A 13,806-nucleotide genomic window follows, 5' to 3' on the forward strand; every position below is an offset into this window, starting at 1 on the left:
CATGGGGGCCAGTCATGCAAGTGATCAGGCTGCACAAGGAAAACTCCACTAGGCACAGCTCCACAGACACCGACAACAATCCTAGGACGTATTTAAATCTAAGCTCTGATACCAAGATTGTCACGCCCCAAAATTCACCCTAGACGTGACTGGCATCCGACTTCATAAACAACATCGGAAGAACCTAAAAGATGCAACAACAACACTTCAACCCGCCAGGTTCAATATTTACCTCCAACAATGTATAAAATAAATACAATCAAATCATGATATATGAATTAAATAAGCGGAAGTCTTTAATATGATAAAACTTAATCAAAACGTGACGAACACCCAAGAGTTAAACAAACTCAATAACTACCCATAAGAATGTGTACTATGGAGCTTCTAAGATAAAAGAGTAATTTTCTAACACATCGGGGCGCAGCCTAAAAAAATAGAATAGTAAATAAATATGATAAGGGGTGTCCCACGAAAGAACATGTGGGATTACCAAGTCAGCAGCAACAACAAGTCCTTCCTAAGCATTTGGAGTATCAAGAACCTGCTCTCCTCTGTTACCTAATATACCATAAAAAACAACAATGGTAAGCATGAGTACTTCGTACTTAGTGAGTGCCTCGGGGACAACAAGTAATATGAAAATAAAGTACAATAATAATTAAAGAAATCAGTTCTGAGGATATTATGAAACAACGTGGAATCAGTTATTCAGCTTATGTATCTCAATAAGAATTATCAAAGCTGATTATAAAACCTTTTATTTTGTTACAACTTTCAAATATGTTTTTTAAATTGATCATGATTATCAACAACAGTTTCATAAAGGATAAGGATATCACACATGCCAATACATGCCCAAGAATCAATAACATCGAATGGATGACCTTAGAGGTTCCCTAAAACCAGTGCCACACCAGAATATTTAATTCTCGATGGCTATCCTTCCTCCTGAATAGCTAGGCATAAACCGCACCCTGGGTGGAAAACCCGGCAGTGGCCACTCTTCCTCCCGAATGGCTAGGCATTATCACAGTAGGATACATAGTAACTACCCTTCCTCCCGAGTAGCTAGGCCAACACAACAATCACTTTCATAACATAAAAATCAATTTGTTATCTGTTTCAAGGTAGTCACATCATCAATGGTCATTAAGGTTCATTATGCCATATCATAAAGATAAATCATTTCAAAGAATGTCTTGAAAATGTTTACACTTCTTTAACCAAGATTTCAATGTCATAATTCAACATGAAAACATCATTACCAACCCTTAGCCACCATTATTGATCATTTCTTATAGAGGAAATATATTTATAAACTTATGTACGTACGTAGAGCAAGATACAAACTAGGTTTAATGTAGGGTTGTCCCCTCACACACATTAACCACAATCAAAGCGGGAAATAGAGTTTCAAATCATGAAAAGTTCACCTTTTTATTCAATAAAGAGCCCTTGAATGAAATTTATACTTCCAAGATTAGTTTCCAAAGAAGACATACATCCAAAACCAACTTTCAAAAGAGAGACATACCTTAATTATGCTTTACGTATCTTAACAATTCACCTTCCTAGCAAAGAGCACCCATAACCCTACCTTGAGTCACTTTGAGAAGGATTATTTTGCAAACCCTAGGTTTTTGTTACAAGAATTATGTTAAAAATCATTGGTTTGATGCTAGGATGGATTAATAATGATAAAGATGTTCTCACTTTTGAGTTGAAGAATTGGAGGAATGGTTTCGTTCATAAGGTTTTTCAAAAAAGTGGAGGACTGAATAAAATAACTGAACTATTTATAATTTCCGGGTGAAAAAATTGACGTTACGGTAGGGTGTTATGGTCTCGTAACGCGTGTTACGGACTGTAACGCCTCACCATAATGTGACCAAAATTTACAGAATGTTTGGTGCAAAAGTTGACATTACGGTATGGTGTTACGGTCTGTGACGGCTCACCGTAACGTGGACCGAAATTCTAGCAATGACAGGCTTCAGTAAAACGGGCATAACTCTTTGTACATAACCTTTCTTGGGATGGGAAACCTACCGTTGGAAAGATATTTCAAAGATCTACAACTCTTATCAAGGAGGTGTTTCCAAATTCGCAACACATTTTCACAAAAATCACCTAGAAGACAGACCTACCGAAACTTAGGCGAGATTATGAGCCCTTAAGAACTTCACTAGTTGGTTTGACTTCAAAAAAACTTCCTTGCACCCGAATTAATCCTGGATGAATTCTTGTAGATAAAATATCATCTTAACACTAGATTTTTACATATTCACACCTAGTTCAAGTTTACGGAAAGTTTGTTTATGATAATATTGCTCGATCAATTTGCACACCTTAGCTTGACTATCCTATTGATTGATATTCTTACCCACCATTACAGGTGTTCAAGGCAATTTGGGCGAACCTCAACTCGTGCTCCGGGTTCTTTGAATATTTGTCACGACCCAATTTGGCCAAGCCGTACGGGCACTTACCATTCCTACCTCGATAAGTGAACCCTCAACCCAACGATAATAAAGGCGCAATTAGATAAATCAATTAAGTGGAAGATAACAAATCACGTAAGTCTTACGATAATAATATAGAACAAGTGCGGATGTAAGGAAATACCCCCCACGGTCTGTTATAATCCATACAAGAGCATCTAGCTAGAAATATACAATTCTGGAAATATAATAATACATCAATAAATGTATATTTCTCAGAATGGAAAGTAAGACATAAATAAAAGGGTCTTCAAGGCAGCGAACGTCTCATGCTCACCCTGTATTATCTAAGCTATATTGATAGCAACTATCAGCCACGGGAGATGGAAGCAGATCTAACCTGGAACTCTGCATTCATAAAAGTATGCAGCAAGTGCAGGTCAGTACAAAACCACAATACTGGTAGGTATCATAGGCCGACTAAGTATAGCTAACATAATTCAGACAATAAAGCAAGATTGGCCGATAATTCAACAAGTATAAGTCAACATAATAAGAACCAAGTACACGTCATTAGCTAGATGGAAGCATCTAAAGCCAAACTGAGCCCAACTCATCACAGTGTTTCATCAAGTATCAACAATGTATCAACAGTATATCATGAGAGATGTGAATGCGTGCAATGTATGGATCAACATCAATTATCAGGTTAATATCACAAGTACCAAGCATAGGTACGTCAACTATATCATGAAAGACTACACAAGTCATATGGAATACTATCCTCGTATTAACATCAACAAGTGAGGAACCCCAATATCATGAACAAGATATATCAATAGTCTCCAATATCTACTATTACCACGCTGCATCAAGCCAATAACAATAGAGCAATCAAGTCACAATACAACGGGGTGGCTAGCCCTAATCACGCAATAAAGCCCAACCGAAGACAAAATCAAACCGAACTTCATACCCGAAGGTTTACATGATTTCTCCGACAAGATCATCTAAATATATGATTCGCTACACGAAGTCTCACCAAGGGTAAGCCATAACCTACCTGGATGGCCGAACAACAATACACCAATAATCACATCTTAGCCTTGCCCTTTCGCTGAGCCTTAAGATCAAGAAAGTCTAGGCATATTCAAAATCTAGATTAGAAATCATGAAGATCGATACCAATATTGCTATCATTCAAATTGCGTCAAAATCAACCCTAGAATTTAGGGAAACGGGGCCCACAAGGTCAAAACGAGAAATTCGGGGGTAAATAATCCAATTAAACACTAGGTGATCTAAACCCAAAAACTAATTGCTAAATTAACTCAAGGATTCACCCAAATTCGAAATTCAAGCAAAACCCCCAATTTTGGGTATAGACCTTAACTCTTAGATTCAAGAATTCAACACTAATAATGGAAGATATATGATTAACAATATTAGATACATCATAATCTAGCATAAACCCAATCAATTTCATCTTTTAAAAGCCTAGATAGAATCTCTAATAAGGAAAGAGGGGATTCTAAGAAGATTAAGAATAATAAATTAGCAAGGAGATTAGAACGACTTACCACCAAGAATCTTCTCCAAGAATCCTCTAGAATAATTCCTAAGAGCTCAATTTTCGGAATGGTAATAAATGATAGACTAAGGGATTTTAATACACACATAATGAATACAACAGACCCGATACCGATACGGCAGCAATGGAACCGCCACGACGTCACTGCCCCGACGTCCACTTAGACCATCGGGACGATCAAGACACAACAAAGCTTGGCAGGGTGGCATCCCACCGCTATAGCGGAGCTAGGGGTTTTTTTATATGTGTCTGTATTTGAAAGTTATGAACATTTGACCCCTAGTGCTAGTGTACACAGGCCTAGCAAACTGATCCTAAGTCTGTTGGAAATAAGTAGAATCAACTGGTAAATGCTCAGGTTTCATAGCATTCTTCATCTAATGTAAAAAACCAAGTTGCAGTAAAAAATTCTCAAGGACATTTGAAAGTAGCAATAGCAGGAGAAGAAAGAAGCAGAATTGATATGGATGAGGAGTCAACTGCACAGAAATAGAATTGATATATCACCTAGATAGGTGCAAAGTGGAAAATTCGGAAATAAACGTTATACAAGGAAGGGGAGTTAGGATGGAAAGGTAACTGAAGAAGTAAATAGTTGCAGTTCTCAAAGCAGCTCATTGAAAACAACTACTAAATTTTGACAAATCAGTTCCATATGTAATTTTCAGCTCACAACCAATAACAAGAGAATTTTTTTTCCAGCTCACTATTCTTTCCAACCAATCCAGATAGATCAAGAACTAGCAAGCAAACACAAGCATTACATATTTTGTTCAATCCTTACAAACAACCAGCCGCATAAGATTTTATCAACGCTTAGGCAAGAAAAAAATCAATAGAGAGATTAAGAAAAATTATCAACAGGTCACATGTACGAGTCAAGATTACTCAATTGCTTGAGATAGAGAACAAGAAGAAAATAAATATCTTGAACAGAGAGAACAGTGGAAGAGAAGAACAATTATTGACCTTGGTTTTTACTACTGGCAGCTTCTCCCCGAGAACGGACACTGAATCTTAGCATGCTAGGATCAAGTACTAAGTCTGGGTTTAGATGCTGAAGTTGTACAATGACGTTCATTCTAATACCTTGTTCTATCACCTCCGTTTGTGCATCGAATTTTCCTGCATTTTTTGTATCCTCGCTTCTATCTCCTCCATTTTTTGCTTCATCAGTTCATCAGTACCATTTAAAGAGGGTCCAAAATCTCCCATTTTCCCTTTCAAGACAATTTTGGTAATCCCACGCCTATACAATCTTACATGGCCTAGATGATCTGATCCCATAACTGAGGCAAATGCATCAACTGATTGACTTCCATCATCGCTTTCTTGAGTTTCTATTCTTTCCATTTCAGCCTACAAATCAGATTCAAGAGTAGAGAGTTCAAGTATATCAAACTGATCCAACATTTAAGAACAAACAAATGATCTCGATAAACTTTATATTAGAAAGTTTCATACTATTTTACTAATCGTATCGTCATATGAGTCCTTGTATACTCGACCAGGTTTCCTCTTTCTTGTAGCCACAAAGATGGCCTTATTCGTCACAGCATCGGGGCCTTCATTCTTTTTTTCCTAGTTAAATGAAAGTTGGCATAAAAATCTTCCTAAGTAAAGTCTGCAGATTCATAGTAAATGAACAATGAGAGAAAACACCAAACCTCGCGAATTATAGCATAGCTTTTTTTGCCAATAGTATGCGGGTACCTCAACTTTTTGCGATTCTCTGTATTAGTTTTGGACATTTTCTGCAATAAATTAGTCAGTGAGACAATAGGAACCAAAAATATAAGAGATGAAGAGCATAAATCAGATGTAAATAAGGCACTAGTTTCAAGAAAAGAAAGTTACGTTGTCCATAATTTATATATTACCTGAGATTTTTTGGAGTTCCAGTATTGAAGGAGATCCTTAAAATGAGATTGTGGAACATATCCGGGCCTTTTTTCCATTCGCAATTAGTCAATGGCATAGGGTACCTAGTGTTTTTTCTTCAACCAATTCTTATACTTTCTCCAAGCAGATTGAATTTCTTTTAAAGCCCATACTTGTGCAGTATCAGGAATGTTATATTTTCCTGCAATTTGGTGCTATTAGGTTAATGCAAAAGATATTGAAAAATATCAACAAAAAATTGAAACATTGAGAACTTCAAACCTTGGTATATTTCCACATACTTTATGTGTTTTCAGTTTCCCCCAATTTGATACGTTAACAGGACAAAAGGTCGAATTCCTAGCTAATGTGCCAAGGAAGCTACCTAACTATGCTACGATCGCTTGAGTAGGACCAACGGGTTGGTTGTGCTTACTTAGCACGATCAATTTACGCTCACTCCGTCTATGTACACTTTGAATTTGTGTTCTACCTCTTTTTTTTTCGTGGAAAGACCTACAATAATCACAACACGGAGATTACCAAATTACTAATGTCAGTAGAATCTATGACAATCTATATATTTTTACCTTGTTCCTCAGATTCTTCGTTTGCTTCTTGGGGTGTAGAATCTTGTGACATTTGTTGCACCTGCTCTTGTACTGCTTATGTTGTAGAAGGGGTAGGATGCAGTGACTCTTGCTGCACTTTTTCTAGTAATGGTTGTGCTGCAGAAGCAGTTGAATGCCTTGGTACTTGTACTTGTTCTACAAGAGAGGTAGAATGAATTGGCACTTGCTGCACTTGAGTTTGCACTTGGGATCCTAACCTTGGATGCTGTTTTTTCCTATTTGAGCAATCGTCTTGAACATTTCTTTTTGTTCCCCTCAACGACATTTGGATTGCCAACGAGGCAAGTGATCCAGCTGGAAGTGTTACACCCCATAGGTTCGTACATGGAAATTTATAATTGTTGGACGTTCTAAGTATGGTTATTATAGTTACCTTCAAGGATATATGAGATTATATGCGTCAACCTTATGGTTACAAGGGTTTAAGTTCATATAATAAGCTATGGAAGATTCCGGGATCAAGCAAAATCGAAGAAAATAAATTTGTCGAAAATTTGGAAAATAGTTGACAGAATTTTTGGACAGAATTTTGGGTCAACTTTGGAGGGGTATATCCCCTAGTAAATTAAGAGTTTTAAGGTGAAACAAAAGCCTAAAATGAAGTTCGTCGAATCTAGTTTCTAACACAACAAACCGCTGGTCAATAGGATATCGGAGTAGATAATTATGGACGTTACAAGTTCAGCTGACAGAGCAGAGAGGAGTGCTACAGTACTGCTATAGTAAAATACTACAGTGACCCCGACCCGAATCTGACCATTATAAAAAGGGTAAGAACCCCCTTTTTTTTCACCAGATTTGCCCAGAAAATTGAAGAGAGAGAGAGGGGGGATCATAAAGTGAGCAATTTTCAAGCGAGGAATATTAATCGAAGCTCGGATAAACGCATGGATGTGATTCTAGTATGGTCTTGCGGTGGATTCAAGGTAGATATTGAAGATATCTCTGTTTTAACAAGAATAAGGTATGAATCTCCTATTATTAATGTTAATTTTGGTTTATTTACAGAGATAAAGTCGTTAAATAATTGTATAGCGAGTTGGTTGGTTGTGGAAATTGTGAAAACATCATGTGGGATGTTTTATGGTATATATTGGTATCGGAAATGATGTTATTGATGTTGGTATTATTGTTGTTGTTGTTGGTTGCTGAATTGAGATTTCGGACTAGGCATATAAACAGGGGAGATGCTGCCTGATTTTCAGCAGGATATAAAATAGTTTGACTTGAAAGCTTAGCACAAATATACTACGATGAGTCTAATTATTGTGTGAATCCTCTTAAATGTAGACTTGCGAGCTCGGACGAATAAGTGTAGATAATTGGAGGCAGAACAGGTATGTATGGCTAAACCCTTTCTTTCTAAAGGCATGATTCCTTGTTATAAACCTTTGTACCATATCCATAATATCCTTGCCTCCACAAATGCTAGAAGCCTATGAATCTCATGATCCTTACGATATTATTGAGCTTATTCATGATCTTTGAGACTATTCTTAGTGACTGATCTCTCCTCATAATTCTTGTTCTTTCGAGGTGAGATATAGCGATGACGATTCTATTTCTAATGCTATCTAAGTTCATGATTCTCGAAACTCCCATGACATCGTCGACTTCACCTTAAGATAGTTGATCTTCTAAGGAAGGATATAGTGATAACGATAATGCTAATGATGATGTTGATTTCATTTATGTATTTTTATGTATATGGATGTATGTATGCATTGCATCACACTGATCAGTTGGGGATCACACCGAGTCCCGAAAGGGCCGTGTACGGATGACACCGAGTCCCGAAAGGACCGGGTACGGATGACACCGAGCCCCGAAAGGGCCGGGTACGGATCACACCGAGTTCCGAAAGGTCCGGGTACGGATCACACCGAGTCCCGAAAGGGCCGGGTACGGATCACACCGAGTCCCAAAAAGGCCGGGTACGGATGACACCGAGTCCCGAAAGGGCCGGGTACGGATATGATAGATGTATGTATAGTAAGTGCGTGTGAATGCATATGTATGTATGTTGTGTATAGATGTGTATATCATGTTTTTCCTGTAGACGAGTAGTTTACATGACAGAGATCTTAAGAAGAGTACGAGGTATAACTACTTACTTTATCTTATGTTTTCTTCACTTTGATATCATACTACCATTCATGCCTTACATACTCAGTACATTGTTCGTACTGACATCCCTTCTTGTGGATGCTGCACTCATGCCCGCAGGTGCAAGTAGACGAGACGAGGATCTTCCGCAGTAGGCTGCTTTCAGGTACCAGTTTTGATTAGTGAGCTCCATTTCTTGCTGGAGCACTGCCGAGTCTAGATATATATATATATATATATATATATATATATATATATATATATATATATATATATGTATGTATGTATGTATGTATGATTTTGTCCAGGGTATGTCAGGGGCCCTGTCCCGACTTGTATGCTTCAGTCATGTTCATAGAGGCTTTGTAGACGGTTCCTGTGTACAGCTTAGTCATAGTGTGACAGTAGTAATATCGGCATCATGGGTCTATTGTACATTTACTTATGCATGATATTATATTCATACTTAGCCTCTTGATCTTATTATTTCCATTTGAGATATGAAGGATGTAAATTATAAGTTGGTTCGCTCGGTTCCTGTAAGGTGTCGGGTGCCAATCACACCTTACCAAGGGTGGGGTGTGACAGGAAGGAACGTTGAGACTTTTTCTTTTCTGTTTTTTCTTAAAGGCTGGTCTTTATCCATGACTATTCAGAACTTTGTAAAGCTCAGAAAATTAAAATAAAAGGAAAGGTTAGCATAAGCATTAACAGAAACAAAATAAAAGACGACAAACTCTAAATTACGCCTTTTAAATTTTGTAGCAGGACCTTCACACTTTTTTCATATAACTTAAATCTCATCCTAAGATAGATTTTGTTAAATATACAAATCTATTCACAAGTTCAGTAAATTAAAGAGGATAAATGAAAGATGATTAAAAAGAGAGAACAAGAATAATCATAAATAGTTTTCTAAAAGGGCATTTATCACTCGTTGATAAAAAATAAAATAAAAATTAAAACAACTAGTATATATTTAAAGTTTGTTCAAGATTTTCACTTTAATCATCCTCTTCCAACCAATCCCAATCGGTATCATCAGGTAATCTACTTGAGGAACCAATGTCATCATTAGGGTCCCTCCAAAATGTGTCTCTAATATTGGGACAATTCTCTTCCTCTAAATCATACAAATCTACTGGGATTTTATTCCTTGCATAGTAAACCTCTTTCTCAACTGGATCCTCCACATAAAAAACCTGATGAACTTGCGATGCTAACACATAAGGGTCATTTGTACTACATAATCTGTTGAAGTATACCCGAGTTAAACCATATTCATCTACTTCATTATGAAACCAATTACATCTAAACAATATGACACTAAAATGACCATAATAATCAATCTCAATGATATCTTGAATAACTCCATAATAGATAACCTCTCCATCAATGGGATTTTGGTCCCTAGAACTAGCAAAACTATCAGTTGTTGCTGATAAAGTCACTCCACTATTTTGAGTCTTGCGGGGTGCATCTCGGGTTTTCGTATGAAATCGGTATTCATTAATGAAATATGCAGTATATCTTTTGGCCACCGAATTAGGCCCTTGAGCTAGCCCTCGTAAATAATCTGGAACTTCAACATTTTCAACTTTCTTTTCAAATCTGTTACTAAATTCCCGACTATGATTCCTTGCTCTTACCCAGGCATTTGATCTAGTATGATTACCCATCAAATTCTTTTGTTCCCTGTAATCATGAAAATTAAAAATTAAATTATTAGGCCTTTATAAATGAAGTTAAAATGTAAATAATGAAGTTTAAATGTAAATAATTTTTATATAATTTATCTTACTCAATTAACTTCTCCACTTGTTCATCTCCAGTATTGAACAGAGCATACCGATGTGCTTCATCTTTGGATTGTGAATCCAAAAGAAAAGTGTTTCTCTTTTTCTTCCCTCTTCCAATTGGATGACCTATGTTAGGGAATATAGGTGAAAAATTTTGAAGGCACTCGTCATCCTCAGTTTGGTACCTACTAAATCTTTTCTTCACGCCATCGTATAGGTATCTCGAACAAAAACTCAAGCATTCTTCAGCCAGGAACCCCTCTGCTGTTGATGCTTCTTGACAAGATCGATTGCGAAAGAACCCCCTTCAACATACATAGGTACCTCTCAATGGAATACATCCAACGAAGATGGGCCAGACCCGCAAACTTAATTTCATTCACTAAATGAATAGGTAAATGTAGCATTATATCAAAAAATGTTGGATGAAAAATCTTTTCAAGGTCGCATATTATTTCAACAATTTCAGAATGCCTTTTTTCAAGATCTCTTGGCCTTATAACTTTACTACATATGGCTCTAAAGAAATTTCCCAACCTAATCAAGGTCAGCGAAACATTCTTGGGCAAAGCTTTTCTAACTGCAACTTGGAGAAGATAATGCATTATAAAATGAGCATCATGGCTTTTGTACCCTGATATTTTCATCTCCTTCACTTGCACACGTTGTGATATATTCGAAGCACACCCTTTTTGTAATTTTGCATTTTTCATAACTGTGCAAAACAACCGTTTTTGTTCTGGCTTCATGGAGAAACAAGCTCGAGCCAAACTTACACTACCATTATCATCTTCTATTGGTTGTAGCTCTTTCCGTATCCCCATTTCTTGTAAGTCATAGCAAGAATTTACATGATCCTTTGACTTTCGATCTATATCCAATAAAGTCCCAACCAAACTATCACATATATTCTTCTCTATGTGTATCACATCAAGATTGTGCCTCAATTTATTATGTGCCCAATATGGCAATTCAAAAGAAATGGATCTTTGTTTGCAGGGACCCTTATTATCCCGAGGCCTTTTTTTTTTGCCCTTTCCATACACATTGTCGAATTCACGCAGCTCTGCAAATACCTCTACACCCGACAAAGGAGTTGGTGCAGGTCTATGCCCCTCCTGATCATTAAATGATTTCTTATCTTTTCTTAATGGATGATCGCGAGGCAGAAATCTCCGATGACCCAAGTAACACATCTTACGACTATGCTTGAGATATTGAGAGCATGTGTCATAATTACAAGTGGGGCATGCCAGTTCGCTTTGGTGCTCCATCTAGAAACCATTGCTAATGCTGGAAAATCACTAACTATCCATAATAAGGTTGCACGCATTCGGAATGTTTGGTTGGTTTCAGCATCATAAGTTTTTATCCCAGTTTCCCATAAGTCCTTTAATTCTGCAATTAATAGTTGTAGGTACACATCTATATCATTTCCTGGAAATGAAGGACCTGGAATAATCATTGACAACATGATATATTCTAACTTCATGCAAATCCACGATGATAAATTATAGTTCATTAACATAACAGACCACGTCCTATGAGAAATACTCATGGTTCGAAATGGGTTGAAACCATCACTTGAAAGATCCAACCTGGCATTACGAGGATCTCTAGAAAAGTCTGGGTGCAAAGAGTCAAAATCCTTCCAAGCTTTCCCATCAGTAGGATGTCTTATATTCCCGTCATTGGGTCATTCGTTAGCATGCCACCTTATTGCAACAGATGTTTCAGGACACATAAACATCCTTTGAAGCCTAGGCTTTAAGGGAAAGTACCTTAAACCTTTACAGGGATTTTAGAGTTTACATTAGTCAAGGCATGACCAACACTTTTCCCTCTTGAAGACCCACAAATGGAGCAAGTATCTGCTTTCTCAATGTCTTTCCAAAGTAGCATGCAATCATTAGGGCATGCATGTATTTTTTCATAATGAAGAACCAGATTTTTTATCATGTTTCTAGCCTTATTGAATGACTCTAGTAGCTGAGCAAAGGGAAATGCCTCTTTCAGCAACTATAACATGTCTGAAAATGCTACATTACTCAACCCATGCAAGGTTTTAAGCAAGTACAACCGAATGGTGAAACTCAATTTAGTGAAAGTTTCACACCCCGGATATAACTCTTGTTTCCCTTCATCCAATAATTTAAAAAAATTCTTTGCATCTTCGGATAATCCCTCTCTCTCGACTTCTTCATGTCCCGACTCACCATCCACCAGTCCATCAATGTCGTCACATAAGTTAGAATCTTCATCATCATTGATTGGATGAGGTGCATTTCTGGAGTAAAACCCTTCTCCATGGAAAAACCATTTGGTGTAATTATCAACAAACCCCTCAACAACCAAGTGTTCTTCCACAACATTTCTATAATGCTAGTAGCGATTAACACATTTTTTGCAAGGGCGTAATATTTCATCTCCTTGAGAGGCTCGTTCAAATGCTTTATCAAGATAATTGTTCACTCCACGACTATACTCCTCTGTCCATCTTAGGAAATTCATCCAACTTTTATCTTCATTATCCATTAAAATCCTATATAAGATAAGAAAAACACAAAATTTAGAAGTTCTGATAGCCAAGAAATATAAGAAGAGCAACATGTTAAGATAATTGTTACGGACCTTCAACTACCAACCACAAAACTCTTACTCATTCAATAGAATTGCATCTCAAAAAGAAAAATAAGAAGCTATTTTAATTTGTAGCAAAAGACAAGAAATACTTGACTAAAAGAGCATACACGGAGGACCCAAAACAGACAATTACCATCATACTGTGTAGGCTTAAATTTTGAACTATTAGTTTCAATCCATTCGACATAAATAGCTTGTTCAAAAAAAAAATCACAATGGAGATACCAAAACAAGCCTCTTGGATGATTAGAAAGCTTATTAATATGAGGAAACACTGGCAGGTACTGAATCAGAATAGCATTTTCATACAAAGAGGGGTCTTTCACATAGCTAGTGCTTACAAGATCTTGAGAGGTGTTGTACCCAATGTCCTGTGGAGGAATCTGATCTACCAGAATGTAGCTGAACCCAAACATGTCTTTATGTTATGGCTTTGTCTTCACGGTACACTTAGAACCAAAGACATTTTACTTACATGGGGAATGAGTGTGGATGTTGTGTGTGTATTCTGCCAAGCTATGCCAGAAACTAAAGCACATCTATTTTTTGGCTGTGACAGTACCTACAAAACTTGGAGAAGCATCTTGGAGTGGCAAAAGTGGCAAGGAGGATCACAAGATTGGGATACAATGGGGAACTGGGTAATGCAGCAGGCTAGAGGCAAACATCCTAGAGGGATTATCTTGATGGCTAGTTTTGCATCAGTAATA

At 37.1% G+C, this 13,806-nt stretch overlaps 1 protein-coding gene across 1 annotated transcript; it reads right to left on the reverse strand.

Annotated features, from left to right (window-relative positions):
- Positions 1-9,658: 9,658 nt before the first annotated feature.
- LOC132601609 (uncharacterized) lies at positions 9,659-13,512 on the reverse strand. Its single transcript, XM_060314691.1, has 7 exons — positions 13,322-13,512; positions 12,853-12,995; positions 12,670-12,753; positions 11,736-11,905; positions 10,928-11,661; positions 10,456-10,758; positions 9,659-10,349 (listed from the first exon to the last, which is right to left on the reverse strand). The coding sequence occupies exons 1-7, from the start codon at positions 13,510-13,512 to the stop codon at positions 9,659-9,661; spliced, it is 2,316 nt and encodes a 771-aa protein (XP_060170674.1).
- Between the last annotated feature and the right edge of the window lie 294 nt (positions 13,513-13,806).

This window comes from Lycium barbarum, chromosome 7 (assembly GCF_019175385.1).
Source record: "Lycium barbarum isolate Lr01 chromosome 7, ASM1917538v2, whole genome shotgun sequence".
Classification (NCBI taxonomy): Eukaryota; Viridiplantae; Streptophyta; class Magnoliopsida; order Solanales; family Solanaceae; genus Lycium; species Lycium barbarum.

Excerpts from the sequence above, each read along its gene's own strand:
- LOC132601609 (XM_060314691.1), bottom strand. The coding sequence starts at position 13,512 with ATGTTTGGGTTCAGCTACATTCTGGTAGATCAGATTCCTCCACAGGAC. Across the intron at positions 12,754-12,852 it reads ATTACGCCCTTGCAAAAAAT|GGTTTTACTCCAGAAATGCA; the intron begins GTGTTAATCGCT and ends TCCATGGAGAAG. Across the intron at positions 11,662-11,735 it reads ATTTTCCAGCATTAGCAATG|CATAGTCGTAAGATGTGTTA; the intron begins GTTTCTAGATGG and ends CAATATCTCAAG.